The 20804-nt window shown below is 55.4% G+C and overlaps 1 protein-coding gene across 1 annotated transcript; it reads left to right on the top strand.

Annotated features, from left to right (window-relative positions):
- Positions 1-12400: 12400 nt before the first annotated feature.
- MYL10 (myosin light chain 10) lies at positions 12401-20575 on the top strand. Its single transcript, XM_054589159.1, has 7 exons — positions 12401-12511; positions 12763-12855; positions 13396-13471; positions 14380-14484; positions 17619-17697; positions 20117-20165; positions 20477-20575. Exons 1-7 carry the CDS (start codon positions 12401-12403, stop codon positions 20573-20575), a joined length of 612 nt encoding a protein of 203 aa, XP_054445134.1.
- The last annotated feature ends 229 nt before the right edge of the window (positions 20576-20804 follow it).

Genomic DNA, 20804 nt, shown 5'->3' on the forward strand with positions numbered 1-20804 from the left:
GTCAGGCCAAATCACTGGAGAAAGCAGGGGACAGGGAAATACCCCAAGGCAGAATCAAAGATTAAAAGCAGCTTGCCCTCCCAGAGACGGGAGGGGCCGCTGGTGGAAGGAGATTGCCTGAGGCAGCTGCCGGCAACTTTCGACAGCAGGGAGCCTGCACAGAGCATGCGTGGTTCAAGACCCTGTTCCCTTGCTAAACATGGCGGCTGGAAGAGGAGCAAAGGCAAACATCGCCAACATTAGCCGGAATTGGTTGAAAAGCTGGACACTCCCACTGGCTTCCAGAGTACATGGGATTCTGGGAGAAGACTTTTAAACAGAAGGCGGACAACTGAGAGACTCCAACAACAGAAACTTACTGTCTTTCAGTTCAGTTCCATAGGCTGGAAGTCCAAGGTCAAGGTGTGGGCAGGATTGATTCTGTCTGAGGGCTGTGAAGGAGAATCTACTACAAGCTTCTCTCCTAGCTCCTGGTAGCCTCAGGTACCCCTTGGCTTGTAGACGGCATTATTCCTGTGTCTTCTTCAAATTAAATGTATTGAGGTGACATTGGTTAACAAAATTATATAAGTTTCAAGTGTACAGTTTTATGATACATCATCTGTATATTGCGTTGTGTGTTTACCACCCAAAGGCAAATCTTCCATCACCATATATTTGACCCCCTGTGTCTTCACATTGTTTTGCCTCTGTGCAGGACCCTATGCCAAATTTCCCTATTTTATAAGGATACCAGGTGTTATCAGATCAGAGCCTACCCTGATGGCCTCATTTTAACTTGATATTCCTCTGTAAAGACCCTATTTGCACATAAGGTCACAATCTGATAACCTGGAAGTTAGGACTTCAACATACCTTTTTTGGGAGGGGAGACACAATTCCACCCACACACTGCTAGAAGATACCAATTGGAACCCTTGAATTGGCAAGAATTTACAAGTCTGATGGCAGATGTTGAAGAGGACGGGCTCAGCAGGGTATCATGCTCAGCTGGTGAGAGTGAAAGTTGACATAGCTACTTAAAAATATTTTGACACTATCTTGTAAAGTTAATTATGTGCATTTCTACTTTTAGTTATATTCCTAAGAGAAACTCTTGCCCATGTGTACCAGGAGACATTTACAAGAATGTCCAAGGCAGCACTGTTCATGACAGCAAAATGGTAGCCTGTCAATAGATAACTGGACACATTAATGGTGCTATCATCACAAGACTAAGAATAAACTACATAGAACTTCATACAACACCGCAAATGAATTTGGCTGTAATGATTAGCTACCGTCACAATAATGCTGCATAAGAAATCACACTGTTTCCACGGGCGAAAGCAACAATCATTCGTTCTCATGAATCTTTGGCCTCCCTGGGCTTAGTTGATCTTGGCTGATCTAGACGGAGCTTGGCTGGTGGCCCTGCCTCCACCAGAGTTCTGTGGATTGGTCATCACTGCTCTGCTCAACGATGTCAAGTCAGTACTTGAATTTTTAGGCCTTATAACACAACATGGCCAAAATTAGAGTCTTGGGACAAGGAAACAGTCTACCCACGATAAGGCCATGGTGAGGGTGTTGATTTGGGAGGTGAGAAAAATTGGAGCCAGTCAATTTCCCATACTTAGTAATATATAATGTTGAATGAAAAAAGCAAGTCTTGGAGGACTTTTGCTGCCCTTTTATATTAACGTTTAAAAATAAACAAAGCTAAACAATATATTACTTAAGAATGTATGAATACATAACAAAATAAATAAGCAAGAGTATGCTAAACACAAAATTCAGGATGATTTTTACCAACTTAACAGAGAACAGGTAGATAGAATGTAAGTTATTGGTAATATTCTAGTTACTGGGTTGGATGGGGGTTCATCAGTGTTCATTATATCAGTCAATCAATCAATTAAATGGAATGGAAAAGGCCAAGCATGAGCAATGATGAGGGTGTCCCATTCACTAAAGTTCATGATTAATCTTATTCTTTAAACTTGAGGTCCAAGAAGTTCTGCTGGGTCATCTGCTGAGTAAAGGCCCCAGCTGGACCTGGGAAATGTGGGTGTGTGTCCTCACTACCTCCCAAGTTCCTGAAATCTCCCCTTCAGTGTATCTGGTTTTCTCCCAAAGTAGGCCCAGAACTATACTCAGAACTCTGGGACAGCACCTACTCAGAAGAGAGGGGAGAGGAAAGGAGAGGCCTTCCCCTGCTTCACAGAGACTGTCGTCCTTTGGGCATTACAGTCCCATGGGAGGAGTCAGCAGGGTGTTTGCTCCTGTGCCTCCGGGACATGTATCATATTTGGTTGAGGGAAGGAGTTGAGAATCTGTGCCTGGAAAAAGGGTTGCCAGGTATAGCCATTCAGGTTGCGCCCTGCTCAGCTGCAGAGGCGATCATTTCCACGGCGGGATGGGTTCCAGGTCCTTGCAGTATGTGTGCGTGGCACCCTCCGGAGCTGTGCGCAGGGGCTCTGCCTCAGCGATCAGCTCTGGGCATGTGAAATGAAAGACTGAAACATGAAGGTCACTTTGAGACACTTCGTGTCCAAGGATCCTGGTCTCCTGCAGCAGAGACAACATTCAGAATCACTGGACACAAGGGATTCTAGATCAAGAGAAACTGGCCAGCCAGAGGCCAAGAGGGGAGTCTAGGGATCAAGCAAAGATAGGAGACAGGCAAAAGATAAAGGACCTGGAGCTCGGCAGACACAAGGTTCTGACAGACCCCGCAGCCTCCTCTCCAGCCCTTTTTCCCCACATTGGAGCTCTTTACAAACAAAACACCTCACGTCCCTTGAAAGCGGCAGGGAGAGAGGGGGAGAGAATGGCATAAAGAGCCTGGGTTCTTGCTGAACCGGGGGCCCCTTCTGGGGAGCTAGGAGGCTCTGATTCACTGAGGCTTCATCCAGGCAGGCCAAGTAGTGTGGGAGGTGAAGTAAGGCCAGGCCTTTCTGGGGAATTTGTTGGGGGTACCCACTTTCAGGGACATCCCTGGTACAGAGGCTACCTAAAAGCTGTGAGCTGGTATGTGAGAGAGTGAAGAGTGTGTCAGGGCTTCCCCCGCGGAGCTCCAGGTTTGGAGGCCCTGGGAGCGGCCCCCGCCCCAAGGACATCCCCTTTGGTCCAGGCGGGCCAAGGGCCCAGACTTTGGTGCTCATGCATGTGAGCAGACAGCCCCAAAGGAGGCCAGGCCTGCTGCCCTTCCCCACCCCAAGGCTGTAGCAGGCCGAAGGCAGCCCTGCGCCCGACCATCCCCCTCAGTGGCCTCCAACAAAAGCTAGATGGAGGTCAATTCAATATTACATATTTCTTTTTTTAATAAGTCAAACTTAAGCATGTCCCTCCTTAAGTTAGAGTCTGTCGTAAGAGTTGCGTCATTACACAGTTACACAAGGCTTGTCCCTCCTCCTGCCCCCATTTCTCTCCCCTGCATCAGAGGCAACTACTCTCAACTTTAGCTGATTGTTTCAGTAGCCATTTACAGCCCTAAAACCTGCCTGCGTCGCTACTGTTCGGCTTCTCAGGTCTACATGAACTATGCATTCCCCACTCTGAGAGGCGAGCGTTGTGCTACACGTACACCCACACACACACACTCCGACCCACATTTCCCAGCCCAATAAGCTCCCCAATATATCTGTGTTCCATTCAGTCTAAGAGGCTGCCACCTCCTTGATTTTACCAGAAGTATTAATGAGTAGTTTTCACACAACTGAACAAGCCCAAAGCTAATCTGATTCTTGAGCAGAGGCGGGTATGGACCTGGCCTGCGTGGGTGAGTGTGTTTGTGGAAGGAGTCCACTGAAAACACAGTCCACACATGTTAATGCCGCAGTGCCTGCTGATGATAGGGTGCTATGCTCGGGGCTGGGGTGCAGGCCCATCCTGGGGTGAAGTGTTTCCTGGAAATCCACCTTCTGGAAGCTCAGTGGCATGATGGTCCGCACACAGGCTGCGCCCAAGGAGGGCTGGGCTCTGTAGTCTTGAAACGGAGGGGTGGGGCGGGGGGTTGTCACTGACAGGGATGCTCTCTGCCAATGACCAGGCAGGGTTTGTGGCCACAATTTCTAAGCACCAGTCGTGTTCCAGGCACAACATTCTAATCCTCATAACAAACTTGTGAAGGGAATATGACCAGCTTCACGTTATAGATGGAGAAACAGAGACCGGGGAAGTTAAATGACGTGTGCGAGATCACAGGGCGGGCGGGCCCAGCAGCACTTGAACCCAGGTCTATCTGATTCCAAATTCATACTCTAGTCTTTCCACAGCCCCCAGAGCCCTGGAAAGTAGACCGTGGGTATAGTGCCGGTCCCCCTACAGATCAGCCCACACTCGTGGGCACTGGGAGGGAAGGCTTTCAGAGGGGACTCTGCTCTGCATTGTCGCCCTCCCTATGCATGTCCAGCTTGGGGGGAGGGTGCGGGTGTAACGGCTCGGTGACCCTCCTTGGAGGGTGGTTGAGGTCCTGCTGGGGTGGTGAGCTAGGGAAGGGAGCCCTGGCTGCAGGTTCATTTCTGTTGGTAGGGGGGAAATATGTGGGGAGTTTTAAAAGTGATCCACTCCCAGGGCTAGCTTCTCATGGACCCCACCCTAAGCCAGGCTGCAGTCAAAGCTGCTGGAAACTGGGCAACCTGGCTAGTTGCTAAGCTAGGGCAGCAGGGTGTGGCTTGACATAATTATAGGCTCTTCTGTTGCCAGTGGCCTTGCTCACAGAAGAGGGTGTGACAAGGCTCCCAAGCAGCCGAAAGCACACATTAGCACAGCAGATTGGGCCTGCTTGGTGACCTCCAGGTCCCCGGGACAGCCCCAAATCTGACCACTGCTTGACCCACTGTCTGCTGCAGGGTGCCCCACGTCTCAAAGGAGGCCCACCTGGACCTCCCCATTACTGCAGCTTTGCTCAGGTTTCCTTTTGAGGGAGGCTGTAAGTCTTACGGTGGCCTTGAACCAGCCCTTCCTCACTCCAGGCCTCAGTTTCCTCTGCTTTCCAATGAGATAGGGGCTGCTTGTCCCTTGGGAGAAAGAAAAGGATGCGAACCAGTGGTCTGGCCCCACCATCCACATGGCTCCCATTGTCCCTTCTCTCTTCCAGGTTGACCTCTTAGACTCCTCCCGCCCCAGGATTCTCTTCTGCTCTGAGCCCCCACAGCAATGCTCAATGGGGCCGGGGAGGATGCACGTACCTGAGCCCCTCATTCCCTCTTGTCATCCCACTCATGAAGGGCGGGGGCCTGTCATGACAGAAAGATCAAGGGGCCAGAGCCAGCTGGAAGGCGGTGAGACTGCTGGCCCAACACGCCTTAACCATTCTGAGCTCAGTTTCCCCAGCAGTTGAGACGTGTGAGGTGAGAGGAGGTAGCAGTCAGGGGCTTGGGGAAGGCAGACGGAGACACTGGGACCTAGAGGGCAGTGGCCGGGTCCAGGCAGAGTGGAGTGGCCGGCATAGGATGAAGGCTGGGCCTACCATTGAGCTTGTTCTCAGCAGAAAGCAGAGGCCGACCTCCATCCCTGCTCTGGCCCCTTTCTAACTCAGGCCTTCCCCACTGCGGAGAGGGTGACCGCAGCCAGGTTGTCTGGGTAGTGGCACTGCACTAAGAGCCCCTCACTTCCATGCCTGGGCTCCTTGATCTTCCCAGCTGCGGTGTGGTCACAAGACACCCTACCCACCTCTGCAGTCACTCAGGTCTGAGGGAGGCAATGGGATCATGTGGAAGAGATCTTCCCTAGTGGTCAGGAGTGGGGAGTCAAGCCAGGGCTTAGAAGGCCTGGCTTCATGCCGTTTCCCACCTACCCATTCTTCCTCAGTATAGAGATCAGAGATTGGGCTAAGGGGAAGGTCCCCTCCCCCCGGGGAACTCTCCAGATAAGCCCTGGGAGGCAGGGCCCTACCACCAGGGAAGTACATGTTCCCTGAGGCCGAACTTCTCCACCCAGAATCCAGACCAATACATTTGGCATTGAGCCCAGGGACATCCAAGATGCCCTTCCCGTGGTCGAGGCATCCTCTACTCCCAAGTGGATCAGGCCAGAGCAGCCCACGCCCTGCAGTTAATATTTCAGGCAGAACTCAGACTTACAGCCAATTAGCCTTTTTCTCCTTCTTATCCCAAAGGAAATTGCCTTTCCTGTCCGTCAACTCTCTAATTACCAGATGGGACAACTGAGATTTTGAGGACAATTAGGGGGAGGTCTGTCTTTTCCCGAACTCCCCGGTGTCCCCTCCTCTTCAGGCCCGCCCCTGTCTGGAGCCTTCCTCTAATTTGGAGCCACTTAGAAAAGACAAGGAAGCCTTTAAAGCTAGGAAGAATGTCTCCCGGAATGCATCCTGCCTGTTTTATAAGCTGTGGCCAAGAGGACTGGTGAAGGCACCCGTTCTGCAGAAGCACGGGAGAGGCGCCCTGTTCAACGGGCCTGTGGCCACCGCATCCTGCTGTAAAAATAGCTGTGGGTTTGATGGCCGGAGGAGGAGGAGAAAGGGCAGGATGCGTCTGCTCAGCGGGCCAAGAGTCACCCTAAACCAGGAAAAGAGGAGAACTCTTTTCTAAGAACTCTTTGCTGGGTCCTGCTCAGGCCTTCGAGATCACCCTTCAGCAGTTTGGATATCACTTCCGGGCAGCACTGTTCCCTCTGCACCCCTCTCCCCCCTCACCCTGGCCCTTCACACTACGCGCCTAAGTATCTGAGCAGCTCTATGGGTGCCCTGGGATATTTCACACATTCATCTGCTCTTCTTCCAGAGCAATGAGAGCTCCTGTTATGTCCTCCTCTTCCTTAAAAGCCTAGTTTGTTGAACCCCACTTCATAATGTCCCCTCTAAATGAGTGGTAGCCTTCTCGTCGGGGCCCCCTCACTCAGAACCACACCCATTTTGTTCACCGCTGTGTCTGCAGTGCCCAGCACTCAATAAGTACTCAAAAAATATTTGATGAATGAATGAATGAATGAATAAAAGCATACATTGTCTGACTGGGTTGCTAAAATGGTCCAAACTTAGGGGTTGTCAAGGATGAGTTTTTCGCCCCCCAAAATACCCAGTGTAGGGCTACAATAGACCATCAATGAGCATTTTGCCAATTTGAGTTGTCTTTGTTTGGAAAATAATGAGCTCTCCATCAAAGGAGGTATGCAAACAAGGACCACCTGATGGGGAGGCTGCAAAAGACTCTCGGGGTCTAGCAGAGCTGGACTCCGAGGGCCAATGGATTCCCCTCGGTGATCCTAGAGGCCGAGCGTCTGGAGGCCTCTAGGTGGGCCGACGGTGGTGAGGCCCAAGGCCAACGGACGGGCAGGCCGTTCTTCTTTCTTACTCTGCAGGGTGGAGGTCGGACAGAGAATGCGATTCCAGTGGCAGAGGGGAAAGGAGAGAGCAGGCATGTGGGCAGAGGCTTTGAGGAAGGAGGTTGGAGGAGGCATTTGTAACGAGTGGAGGTCAAGGTGGTGACTGGCTAGGGCAGGGACCAAGGGCTGTGGCCTGAGAGGACAGGGGACAGACTGCTCACCGTGAGGAGTTAGTGGCAAGAGATTAGGAGTGAGGGGTGACAGGTGAGGTTATCTGCCCCAGGTTGTCCTCAAGTGGTCTGAGTGACAGCAGTCACCTGGCAGGGAGGTGGCTGCCATCTTAAGACAGTTGGTCTCTTTCAAGTTTCCTTTTGGGCTTGGCCACACCTGGGACCTCAGGTTGCCCTCTGCCTGGAAAGTGGGGTGGTCTTCACAGGGGGCTGAGTACACTTCTAACTCACTGGAGCCAACTTGGAATTCCAGTTCTGAGGCTGCTTGCTCCCAGCAGCCCTTGGCTGGGAGCACAGACCCCTCAGGCATCTCTCTGACCCCAAGGATTGTCTGTCACAGTAGTCAGTTCAGCATAGCAGCCAGTTGAGCCAAACAATGGGACCCAGCAATGGCAACAGACTCACCACAGACCCACACGGCTGAGAGGGACTGTGGCAGTGAGGTTTCATCAAGGACTCCATCCACATGAGAGGTCTGCCCTCCAAATCCCGGCCAGTGACTTCAGTGCCCACCTCCTTCCCACCAGCACTGGGCCAGGTTGCTGGGTTGCTGGCACCATTTCTCAGATGCAGAAACTGAGGGTCTGTGTGTTGCTGAGTGAAGGTCTCACTGCGAGGGTGGAGCCCAGAGCTTCCCCTTCTCAGGGTTGTTGCGTGTTCCCCATACCCCCAACTCCTGTGCCCCAGGGACAAATGTTTCCCAACCCTCTCTCCCTGGGGGTTTCATGAGCTTCACCAGATTTCTGACCAGCTCTTCCTGCTTTCATGATATGAAGGAGAAGGAGGCCAGGGCAGGAAATTGTCAGGACTAATTTGCCAAGCACTTGTGAACGCTGCTGTGACTTCCGCCCACCTCACCGTATTCCCATCTGCATTTCCCTCTCTCCCCCCCTCCACAGGCTGGCAGGCTCAGGGCTGTCCTGAGCCCTCAGTAGACCCTCCATGGTCCTGGGCTGTGATCCCCGGAGGCAGGAGCTTAGGGGCATCCTGTCGTTTTGTGAGGAGACCTCCGGCCAGCAGGAAGCGGGAGGTATAGTCTCAGATGGCATCATCTCCCCTGCTCAGCAAGGCCAGAGCCAGGGGGACTTGGTCCAAGCTGTTGGACAGGGCAGGGAAAGGCTGTTCCCCAGGGCTGGTGCAGACAGTGGCTGCCTGCCCCTCCACATAGGCCCAGAAGGGCAGGCACCTGCCTCGCTCGCAGTCTCCAGAAGCAGGTCGAGGAGGGGCTGGGACTGGAATCCAGGCTCCTGCCCCCGGAGGCAGGTGCCCTTCGCCCTGGACTGCTGTGGGGCCTGTGGTCGGTCCCCGATCGAGGTCAGCATGGCAAGGCCTGGCTCCAGCTCAGCGGGGAGGTTTCTGTCACCAGCCTCGGGGAGGTCAGAGGGGTTGGTCACAGGCAGCCATCTGGGATGGCTCTAGGAGGGGAGCACTGGTATAGGCAGGACATTCCAAAACTTCTTTCTGGAACCACTAGAAAGAAGGGCCTTGATCAGCCAACTTATCTGTGTGTGCCTCAGTTTCCTCATCTGGAAAATGAGGTAACGATTGAGTGTGAAGACATGTTTGAGAACATAGCCTGACTTTCTGTGTTTAATAAATGTTAACTACTCTTCTTCATATCATCATCATTACGTTTCCTCCCTTAAGGCAGGAGATCAGTCTTACCAGGGTGTGGAGGCCGGCAGCCAGCTCCGGGGACGGTTAAGCTGCCTTGTGCCTCAGGAGGGTGAGCTCACTGCCTGAGCCCAGCACTGCCGGCCCTGGCAGCCGATCATACAGATCGGGGGTTGACTTGGCTGGACAGATGGGGCAGCCGGGCTGAAGGGGACACATGGGGGGCCCTACCAGGGCTACACGCAGGCTCAGCTTGGCACATGTGCTGGAGAGCTCTTGGGCTGGGCCTAGCCTGGAGAGGATGGGGCATGTCCAGATACGTGTGGGGGCCAGGGTGGAATGGAGATCTGATTTTCCCATTCTCCCATATCAGAGTCACCTCCATTTTTCTTTGGTCTCTTCGCTTTTCAACTCCCCGAGGAGGGCCCAGGCTGGGGTGGGTGATGGCGGCATATAAACACAGGGCCAGGCTGCTGCAGAAACCCTCTTCAAGAACTGACCAGGGGGTGCCATAGGCTTTCCATAGGAGAGGACTGAGCCTTCTGGAGGGTGGTGTCCTACCCAGAGTCACACAGCTTGAGGGGTCGGGCCATGTTGCCGCTCGACATTTCCCCAGCTGGTGTGGGTGGCCCTGTCCTGAGAGCTCTGCCATCCTGACAAGGGCCAAGGCCAGGTCTTCCCAGCTGTGTATCTGACTGTGCATCTTTAGCCAAGAGCCTCTCCCTGGGCCCTGGGCCCTGGGCCCTTGGATACAAAGATCCAGTTGGCCCAGCACCGGTGGAGATCTTCATGGCTTGGACTGTCTCTGGATCTCAAAGCGCCACCCACTCAGAATGGCCCCAGACAGGTGTCTGGCAGGGAGGACTCCATCCTGTCCTTTGTCACCTTCCAAACTGTTGTCCGGACCCAGAACAGTATTTAAAGAGCCATCTCTGCACTCCCCCAGCCCTGCTGCAGCGCGAGGGAGCACTCCAGACCATGGTAGGCTAGGGCTGCCCCACCTCCTGACCCTGACCTCATCCTGTGACCTTGACTTCATTTGTGATTCTGACCTTCACCTCATTGCCTGAACTCACCCTGACCTTGACCTTGCTCCTCTCATTGACGTCCTTGCCCTTGGCCTGATGTCCCTGGTCCTGTCCTTTTCTTCACCCTTGATGTCATGCCTGCACCTGGCCCACCCGGGACTGCCCTTGATGGGGGGCCAGTCCTTCCACGTGGGTCCTGATTTGGGTCTGCTTTCCTGGATTGGGTGGGGGCTGCTGAGGTGAAGGGGCGGACAAGGAAGAGGAAGGTAGAGAAAGACGAGGTGGGTCAGGCTTAGACTTTTCAAGCCAGAAGCGGGGCTTTGCTCCTGTTGAGAGGACGTGACTCCTGTGAGGATCGGGTTGGGGTTCCAGGACAGCCTGGGTCCTACTGGCCTTGCTTGGAGGTCCTTCAGCCCATGTGGGGCCTGCCCTGCTGTCCTCCCTGCCCCTGTGCTTGCAAGGGCTCTGTTCCCGCAGGCCCATCACACACACTCTCATCAGGCCCTCTGGCCGGAGAAACTCTGACTCGGCTATCAAACTCCAGCTCAGAAGCCGCGGGCGGCCTACCCCGACTGCTCAGTGGCAGGGGGGCTTCTCTGTGTTCTCAGTGCCTGTCCCTCCCTCTATCACCCTCTTCAGAGTGTCTGTCTCCCAGCTGGACTGTGGGCTCCTTGGGGACAAGGACGGGGCCTGATTCAGCTCTGGGTCCCTGGGTCTGGGCACGGGGCCTGGCTGGAGATCAGCAGGTACCTAATAAATGTCTTGATGCCTTGAGATAGGGAAATGGGGAAACCAAGGCTTAGAGCCTATAACTGATTTTCTTAACATCACAGAGGCTGTACACAGCAAAGGCAGGATTAGAACTCAGGTCTGGGCTACCCCCTTCTGCCCTCAGGCGTTTTTTTCAGGGGATTTGTAGTTTTCAGGGGCACATTATAAACAGGACTTCCCAAGACAGCTAGGCTGCCAAGGGACCAGGTTGGGGGATCAGTTTCCCCCTCTGCAGTCCTCCTTTTGAGTGTTCCGGACAAGACCTGACACTCAATAGGGCAATGCGTTACAAGATGGTCCTGGAAAGCTGGGGTGAGGCAGGGATGGGGGACGCCAAGGCAGAGGGCAGGTCTGAGGAGGGAAAGGGCAAAATATCCCACAGACGGAAGTGATCGTTTTTATTAATCAGAGGGAAATGTATATGTAATTATGTGAGATGAACTCCGCAGGGAGGTTCTTTTCTTTATGATGTCTGAAGGGATTTATAAATATTACAGAGGTTTTACAGCATCATAACGTCCTGGCTGCCCTGCCAGCCCCCCTTTCAAAGGATTAGTGGAGACAAAGCACCCAGTAAAAGCTAATTATAAGTCAGCCGTGCTGCTGCTCCTGAAGTGAGCCCAGGCGCCGGAGGGAAGTGGGGGCGAGTGCAGGGGTGGGGGAAGTTGGGTGGTAGGACAGGAGTGAGCTGGGGGAAGGGAGACCACACAAGCACTAGGGGTGGGGGGCACACGCTCTGGGGATGGGCAGACAGGACTTGGCAGGAGGGTGGTGCAGGCTGAGATGGAGGCAGGGGCTGGGTGCCGGGGGCCGGGGCGGGGGTGGTGATGGGAGCAGGAAGCCTGTGTCTGTTCCAACTCTGAGCCGGTAAGAAGACTCTTTGATTATGGGGGCCCCAGTGACGGATGCTGCGGGCAATGTCTCCTCAGACGGTCTTGAGGACTGAGGGTTTTCAATGCATGTTCAATAGAGGACTCCCAGGCACCATGACGTCCTGAAAAAAACCCTGGAATTACTCAGCGTGGGTGGTTGCTTGCTCTACCTGCTGGGGAGTTCACCCCTGAGCTTTGGGTCCCTATTTCCAAACCGATTCCCACTCTGAGTCAGGCCCTGGGTGGAACAGGGGACCTCAGAGATGCGGCAGGACAGTGCGGTAATCCTATGGGGTGTGGCTGTGCTCGACTGGTGGGGAGGGCAGAATCCAGGGAGCTCTAAATTGGCGTGGGGGTCAGGGAGGGCTTCTCAGAGGAGGTGGCAGGGGAGTTGAGCCTGGAGGATGAGACTTCTGCCAGAGGGAAGGAAGGCAGGGAAGGTATACCAGGTAGTGGGAATGGCAGGAACAAATGTTGGGAGAGAAGAAAGCTCAAAGCCAGTTTGGGACAGAATGTGGGACCTAGGTGGGTGGGGTTTGAAGCTCTGGGAAAGAGACAAAAGACAGATCTTGCAGGGCTGAGGAGCCCAAATGTTATGCTGGAAACACCTGGGATGATGGCAGGAGCGGAGGTGGGCCCCGTTTGGGGTCTGATGCTAGAAAAGATGCCCCTCTCTGCTTCACAGCCTGGGAGCAAACCACCCGCCTTCCGGAGCCCGGGGGCCCAGGTCAGGAAGCAGCTGGCTGTACCTGCAGGGTGGGCGCTCCTGTGGGTTTCTTGCTGTGGGCTGGGAAGCCACCCTGCTTGTCTGCAAGGCTTTATTAGGAGCTTTGTCTGCTGTCTGCTTCCGGCTGGAGGGTGGTGGGTGTGTCATTGAGGACAGTGACACTGGGAGACGATGCCTGAGGGTCGGGAGGTGGTGAATGGCTCACTTCCCAGGGAAGGGGCCTCTGCAAGGCCTCACCTCATACCTCACAGGCACCGAGAAGGGCCCGGAAAAGAACCGAAGGTGGAGCCAGCTCCAATGTCTTCTCCATGTTTGATCAGTCCCAGATCCAGGAGTTTAAAGAGGTTGGTCAGTGTCCCCCAGGGCCATTGGGAGGATTCACATAGCGCACAGAAAGCACTTGGGGAGCCGGCACGGTGGGGGCTCAGCCCTCAGTCCCTGAGGGATGATGACGTCTCTATTCTTGGAGGCCACCACGATGCGCCTGAGGACCTGCAGACGTGACTGCTGTCCTCGTGCAGCCCTGGCCCCTCTCTATCTGAGCCTTTGTTTGCTGTGACCTCCGGAAAGCCCTTCCTCTCTCTGAGCCTCAGTCTTGCTCTCTGTAAAAGGGGGTTGCTGTGAACATGAAATGGGGGATAGGCATGAAGCCCCAGCAGTCTGCTGGCGCACAGCAGGAGCTCAGCGCCGGTTAGTCATCGCTGTCATGCTGGTGTCCTGCTGAGCCGGGTAACCTGGTAGCTTGAGGGACCTGCATGGAGGTTGACCGGGCAGCAGGTTACGGGAGGACAGACCCCTGGGGAGAGGGGTTGTTTCTGGCGAGGGAAGCAGGGCCTGGGTGGGTGGGTGGGAAGGTGACTTTTCAGTGCTCATGTCTCTGCCAGGCCTTCACCATCATGGACCAGAACCGGGATGGCTTCATCGACAAGGAGGACCTGAGGGACACCTTTGCTGCCCTGGGTGGGTGGCCAGCAGCCAGGGAGGCTGTGGACTTGGGACAGAGCAGGCTGTCTGGGAAGAGCAAGTGGCTGGTGGCAGGCGGGGGCAGCAGTGGCTGTGAGGGGTTCATGTGTCATTTAGGGGTGCAGGGAGGGCATGGCTACCACCGGAAAGGTCAGGAAGGATTCCTGGTTGTTAGAGGAGGACTTGCCAGGGAAGAGGGAGGGCGTTTCAGTTGCAGGAACGGCCTGTGTAAACGTCAGGGGTGGAAGGCTGGGGAGCTTCAGGTAGGGGAGAGGCTGGAGATGCGCACAAGTCTCAAGTGTTCCACGCCTCGGCTGCCGGGGGAGGTTCTGCACCCTCTACGGCCCAGGGAGGGGCCTGAAGGGGGCCTCAGGGACTGGGTGGGGGTGGGGGCTGAAGTTGGGGGAAGCGGACAGAACCAAGTCATGTCTGGGCTGAGCTTGAGCTCCAGGAGATCTGGTTGTCTCCTGGAACCATGAGCAAACCCAGAGTCCCGACCTCCTGGCAACCAGTTGCCCCCTCTGGGGGCAAATGAGCCTGAGGTCCAGGTTTTCCAGCCCCTCTGCACCTCAGCTTCAGTTCCTTTGAGCTTCGGCTTCCTCATCTGTAACACGGGGATGACAAACAAGTAACTTGCTCTCCTTTTAGGGAGGCTGAGGTGGTGGCAGGGGACAGTGAGGCTGGGGGCAGCCCAGTGCTGGCTGACTGGATGTGCTCCCGATCCCGAGGGCCCCCAGCAGGTGGGTGGGGCCTTAAGGTTCAGCAAGGGGCCGGGGGATGGGAGAGCTGGGAGTCTCTACAGGAGGCTCCGTGGCCCTGCGCTCTGTCCTCCCAGGCTGCCTGTAGGCAGTGGCCCTCTGACCCTCACTGTGCCCCTGGGTGTCCCCTCTTCTCCCCACCCCCAGGCCGCATCAATGTGAAGAACGAGGAGCTGGAGGCCATGGTGAAGGAGGCCCCTGGGCCCATCAACTTTACAGTTTTCCTGACCATGTTTGGGGAGAAGCTGAAGGGTGAGTGAGGCCCGGGGTGCCCTGGGGAGGGAGGAGTGAGTGGGTGTGGACCGGCTGGGCCCTGGTGCAGACACGCCCCCCACTGATGCACACCCCCGCAGGGAGTGTGCTCTTGGCCCCAGGAATACATACCTTCCCAGCCCTGCCTCAGTTTCCACCTCTACATCACAGCATGGTGGTATCGGTAGTAACCCCTCCTTGCAGGGCTGTGAGAGGCCCAGCAGGGCGATTAGTGTAAAAGCTCTGCCCCCCATGGGGTGCTGCCTCAACCCCACCCCCCTACCCTGGGCATGTCTTGCCTGCTCTGCCTCACTGCCCTCTGCGCTGGGAGGAGGGGGTATGGGGGATGGGATTGGAAGGTCCTCCCCGAGGGAAAGGGTGGAGGAGCCTCGCTCACAAGTGAGAAGACTTGGGCTCAGAGGGGTCACCACAGCTGCCCCAAGTGTCCCAGCATCCACGTGGCGGGGATGGAACCTCACCCCGACTCCTGGTTCCAACCATTGCACCTCCTAAGATGCAAAGTCAGGCCTGGGGCGCGGGGTGGTGTAGGAATCAGGACATCTCTGTCCCTTTCTCGCCAGAGAAAGGTGCCATGGTCAGAGGGAAGGGCCAGCCCTGGGAGGCGGTCCTTGCAGCCACCCCACCCCCAGGGTGCCCCTGCCTGATGCCCTCCCTTCCTCTGCTAGATCTGTGTTCAATTCCTAGCCCCTCACTGTCCCCCAGGGTGACCTTCTCTGCTCTTTGCACCTCAGTCTTTTGTCTGTAAAATGAACAGCATGGTAGTTTCCTGAAGTTGCTTTCCAGGGGAAAAAACCTGGTTTTTGCCTCTTTCAGTTTCTGGTGACTGCATTGCTCCATCTCTGTCCCCAGGGCCCACTTCTGCATGGCTCCCTTGCTTCTCTCTTACAGGACACTTGTCATAAGATTTAGGACCCATCTGGATAATCCACAATCACCTCCTCTTCTCAAGATCCTTTTTGTTTTTTTGTTTTTGTTTTTGTTTTTACATCTCCAAAGGCTCTTTTTCCCAGGAAGATGACATTTCCCAGTTCTGGGGATGAGGACATGGATATATATTTTGGGGGCCACAATTCAACCCACCACAGGGGCTACCCTACCTAACTGCACAGACTTTATTCGGTGAAAAGCCGTAATACTCTTGTGGGTTGTGACCTGCTGACAAGTACGATAGTCCCACACACAATGTCCTGGCTGATCCTAGACTAGAAGGAAGCCAACAGTTGACTATGACTGGACAGCTCCACCCTCCTGTGTTAGAGAGGAGGAAACTGAGGGCAGGAGAACGGGCAGGCTGTGGGCCTGGAGCTTGTCCAGTTGACTCAGGAGTGCCATTGGGGCCACCCCCGGGCAGCCAGGAAGAGTTATTCTTGGGACCATGACCACCTCCTGGAATTGCTCAGCAACCCAGGGGCCTGGGGCAGGGGTCGGACTCCCAGCGAAAGTCATGCATGGCTCTAGCCAATGACCCAGCGACTTTAAAGGAGGGCTCTGTGGGTCTGTGGCTGAGCTAAGAGCTTCGACCAGAGCAGACAGGGTCACAGGGTTGCAGTTTATCCTCATTTTTGCAGGGACACAGGGACTGAGACTTCAGCTGAACATGTCATGAACATAGCTGAACCTGCCTTCTCAGCAGCAGTGGAGACAGGACCCGGCGCTGGCTGGGCAGGCACTATCTCGGCCCTCTAATTGGGACAAGGACACGTTGTCATGAGGTTCCCAACAGTGATGGGAGGATGTAGCCACTCTGTACCCATTTGATGAGGTTCAAAGTCTACAGAGCAGAGTGGCCACAGGGTCAGCACGGTGCCAGGCTTGGTCACTCTGGGCCAGCCTCAGAGAGGCCTGATGCCCCAGACACCATCCTGTCCTGGATAAGCGCCCGGTCCTATGGGGGAGCCACGGCTGACCCAGCCTGATGGGCTGGAGCCCAGAGGAGCAGAACAAGCAGGAGGCTCTGGAGGTCCAAACCATTGGCTTCAAACCCTTCCTCCCCTTATTAGTGGGGACCTCATACAAATATCAGAACCTCTTTGAGTCTCAGTTTCCTTTTTGGCAAACTGGGAACATTAGTACCTACCATGTGAGGTGTTCCGGCGGTTCCATGGGATAAAACAGTGAAACTGAGGGATGGAGCTTGGCACAGAGCTCTCGGATGTACTTGTGGCCGCGATGGAATAATGTTTGTCCAGATCCTTACCGTTAATGATACATTATCATAACTGATTTGGGGAAGGGAGCAGCAAACACCATCTTTTTCTCCGTTTCACCAGTGATATGGGTTAGCCTTAAAGAAGGAAGGGGACATCCTGTGGTCCACAGTGAGTGGGAGGGAAGTATGACAGAGGTGAAAGGGCACCACATATGGGTCACCAGGTCACTTGCTCTCATTCGCACAGTCTGTGAGGCCTCGGGCAAGACTCTTCCTTCCTGGGCCTCGATTTCCCGATCTGTACTAACAGGGGCCTGGATATCCAATCTTGTTGTGGAAATAAAACTATTTCTTCTAATGACTTCTTTTCCTAAAACCCATGCTATGGAAGTGATAAAACCACAACTGCTCCTCCCCACTGTCCCCCACCCCACAGCCTGCTGGCCCACCTACCCGGCCTCTGGCCAAGACAATCTTGCAGACCCCTCTAGTGCCACTGCCTGAGTCTCAGCCTTTGGCCCCCAAGTGCAGCACTTTTTCTCCTCTCCCCACAGCCTCTCATCACATCTTGGGTTAAGGAGAAAGTGCGAGAGGTACCCTCCCACCTCACTCACCACATGGCAGCATCAGCCGTGAGAACTTGGACAAGTCACTTAGCCTCTCTGAGCCTCATTTTCCTTGTCTGACAAATTGGGCCAATCACCAGGAGGTTAAGCACATAGTAAGGGCTTAGTCAGGGTCTCTACGTACAGCTGTGCAGGCTGTGCATCGCTGCATGCACTGTCCTCGGCTATCACTACTGTTCCTCATTGCCCTGACCCTTCTCTCACTTCAAGTGGGCTTGGCCCCCACTGTGGAGTGGACGTTAAGGAAGGAGCTCCCCAAAGCCGCCTCCCACTCCCCCCCAGCCCCTGCCCATTCTCTTCATTTGGGCGCTCTCCCTGCCTGTGTGTACTGTTTCTAGGCACGGACCCGGAAGAGACCATTCTCCATGCTTTCAAGGTGTTTGACACTGAAGGGAAAGGTTTCATCAAGGCCGATTTGTAAGTCCCCGCTGCTCTCCACTTGGTTTTTCCTTTCTTCGAAGTGTCAGGTAATAAAGGAGCTGGTGTGAGGTCTGGGCGGGTGGCAGCCCAGTCTCCTCTCTGCCCAGAACTCAGCCAGCTCAGCCGTCTCTTGATGACCCTTCCCCTCTCTGGGCCTCAGGGTCCCCGCTTCCGTGGAGAAGTGTACAGGGTGTGTGAGGTCACCGGGGAGGGCTTCCCGGGGGCAGGGGTGGGTGGGGGCAGAGGCGGGCCTTGAAGGATGACTAAAGGTGCCTGGGCTGAGGCAGGGAGTATTCTAGATGCAGGATCATAGGCAGTGAGGTGCCAGGGCTTGGCGTATGCGAGAAGTGGGCTGTGGCTGAGGGGTGTGAGTGGGGGAGACTGAGCACAGAGAAGCAGGCAGGGCCTGTAGGGCGCAGCTCATCTACCAGGCCCTGGACCCTGGGTCTGCTCTGAGGGCACAGGAGGGCCTGGGGAGGACATAGTCAGGGACAGCATGGAGGCCAGCCGGGAGGAGGAGAGGAGAGGGTTGCAGCCACCATGAAGGCCTTGGTCATTGAGATGGAGGGGAGTGGATGGGTAAGTGAAACACCAGAAACCAAAGACAAAGGGGCCCAGGGTTCTGGGGAGAGGAATGGGTCACATGTCAGCCAGGGCCTGAGTGGATTCGGGATGGAGGTGGGCCCACTGGAAGGGACCTGCTCATCTGGGAATACACAGGGAGAAAGGTGGCTGTGGGCAGCTGTCCAGCGGGCACTGGGCTGGCAGCGCAGAGGTGGGGGCACTGACGCCTGCCGTGTCTGGGAGCCTCAGCCCTGTGAGAGCTCAGGGCAGCGAGCCAAGGGCAGAGGGCAGGGGCAGGCAGGGCAGTGGCCACCTGACCGGGGGCTGGGACACTGAAGTGACCTCTGAGCTGTCCTTTGGCCATTCCTCCAGAGCCTCCAAGGCCTCACTGGACCTGTGCGTGATCCTGGGCAGGCACGATTTCCTCCCTGGGCACAGGCCTTTGACCAATTACTATGATGCTTCAGGCCTTGGCTTTGAGACTAGTTTTGCTCCCTATCAGAATCATCACTTCATGGAGATGGGGTGGGAGGGAGCAGGGGGCAGGGGGAAAGAAGGGAGGGTCTGTTTTGTCTCTCACACATTTTCACTGTCCCCTGCTCTCCAAAGATGTGAGTCACTCTCTCCCGAGGGGGCGGGTGATGAGGATTTCTCCAGGCTGCAGCCCTCTCCTTCCCCTCCCTCAGAGGACACGGTTCCCACCCGCTTCTTGGAGACCTGGGGGAGGCACCGGGGCAACCCCTGGAGCGGCCCGGGCCAGCCCCTCTGCTGCCATCCACCTTCACTCGCACCCGCACAAGGCCAGGGCTGGGAGGAAAACTTTGGGGACCCAATTTGGGAACCAAAGGCTCCGCCCAGGGATAGAGGACCTGGAAGATGGGGCTGCTCGCCAGTCAGGCCACAGAGGAGGCTCTGGTTGAAACAGAATATGTGAGAAGTCCCCAGCTTGGAGAGTTGGAAACTGTGACTGTCCTGTAATAACATAAATAATGGAAAATGTGCGTCGGGCCTTAGCAGGGCCTGCCGTTGCTGGCACCACGGGGCACGGGGTGCTCAGGGCCCTGGCTCAGCCCCCTGAGCCCGCCCCTCCCCGCTGCTCCCCCAGAGAGCCCTCCGGGCGCCCTCCCCCAGCTCCTAACGCACCGGCCTTTCCCACATGGCCTCAAACTCACCTTCCGTGCGTCGTCTCCGGCTGAGGCCGTTCCGGCTCTTGTGGGCAGCTGCTCTGGGCTGCCTAGGGGAACAGGTCCCTCACTGACACTACAAATCACCCCCCACCCTGAGCCTCAGTTTCCCTGGTTGTAAAGGGCGTTGATGGCACTCACTTCCCAGGGCCGTGGGGAGCAAATTGACACCTGGGCATGTCCAGGAGGACATGGACCTGGATGGGCCTTCCCATCCCTGGGCTGCGTGTAAGCACCTTGCACGCCGTGGAGCACTACACAGATGTTAGCAACCATCACCAACTGGGGAAGCAGTACGACTAGAATCAAGGCAAAGAGGTTGCCCTCCGTAGCCTTGAGGTTAATTATTAGTGCACAGTGAGACATCAGAGTGACCCCCAAGGTCATGTTGGAGTCCCAAGGTCATTTCATTTGGTTCCTACTTGATGCTGGGAGGAGAGTCCATGTTACAAAGGAAGAAACTGAGGCTGAGCTAAAGTGCCCACCTGAGCCCACATGGCTCTCTGGGGGCTGCAGGGCCAGCCCCACCCCCTTCCCTACACTCACTGGTGTCCTCCTGGGCCAGGACTCCTCCTCCAAGCCCACCTGCCCTCCTCACCCCGGGATCTGTGTGTCCACTCACAGGGTGGCCCTTCCCCTGAACATGACTATTTCTCTCCCTTGAGCAGCATCAAAGAGAAGCTCATGACCCAGGCAGACCGGTTCAGTGAGGAGGAGGTAAGCTCTGGCTTTTTAGGGTACCGTTCAGCACTGCTGAGAGTCTCCCTGGGAGGCACGGCCCTGCCCTTCTCAGGAGTCACCCCTACCCCACCCCACCCCACCCAGATCGCTCTTCTTTAGATGTTATGATGATGCCTCCCTGACTCCTTGGGTGAGAACAAAAAGAATGGGAGTGAGGGGTGGCTGTGGGACCCAGGCCTCTGTGTCCTTTACTGCCACAACTCCATCTGCACTCTGACACTCTTGGGTGACCCCTGCTCTGGCCCATATTTGGCCCTGGTCCAGCTGACTCCCTGCTCCTTCCTCAGATCAAGCAGATGTTTACGGCTTTCCCACCAGATGTCTGTGGCAACCTGGACTACAGGAACCTATGCTACGTCATCACGCATGGTGAAGAGAAAGACTAGAAGGGGGTCCTGGACCCCCACAGTCAGAGGCAGCAGACACTGGGGGTCGGGCGGCCAATGGGGAACTCCTATGACTAACATATGCAAGGAAAGCCCCCCCTTGCTTTGTGGGTGGGGCGCAAAGCAAGAATAAATAATGTTAACAAGGCCTGAGCTTTTGTGATTAATGCTCCTGCTGGGGAGAAAGCTAAACATTCCTATGGTGTTGGTTTTTCCAAAACTTTTTACT

Source organism: Pteronotus mesoamericanus, unplaced genomic scaffold (genome assembly GCF_021234165.1).
Source record: "Pteronotus mesoamericanus isolate MK-2021 breed Mesoamerican mustached bat unplaced genomic scaffold, CSHL_Meso_final scaffold_167, whole genome shotgun sequence".
Taxonomy (NCBI): domain Eukaryota; kingdom Metazoa; phylum Chordata; class Mammalia; order Chiroptera; family Mormoopidae; genus Pteronotus; species Pteronotus mesoamericanus.

Coding starts and splice junctions, on each gene's coding strand:
- MYL10 (XM_054589159.1), top strand. CDS start 12,401: ATGGCAGGAGCGGAGGTGGGCCCCGTTTGGGGTCTGATGCTAGAAAAG. Junction 14,485..17,618: donor GTTTGGGGAGAAGCTGAAGG/GTGAGTGAGGCC, acceptor TACTGTTTCTAG/GCACGGACCCGGAAGAGACC. Junction 17,698..20,116: donor GGTTTCATCAAGGCCGATTT/GTAAGTCCCCGC, acceptor TCCCTTGAGCAG/CATCAAAGAGAAGCTCATGA.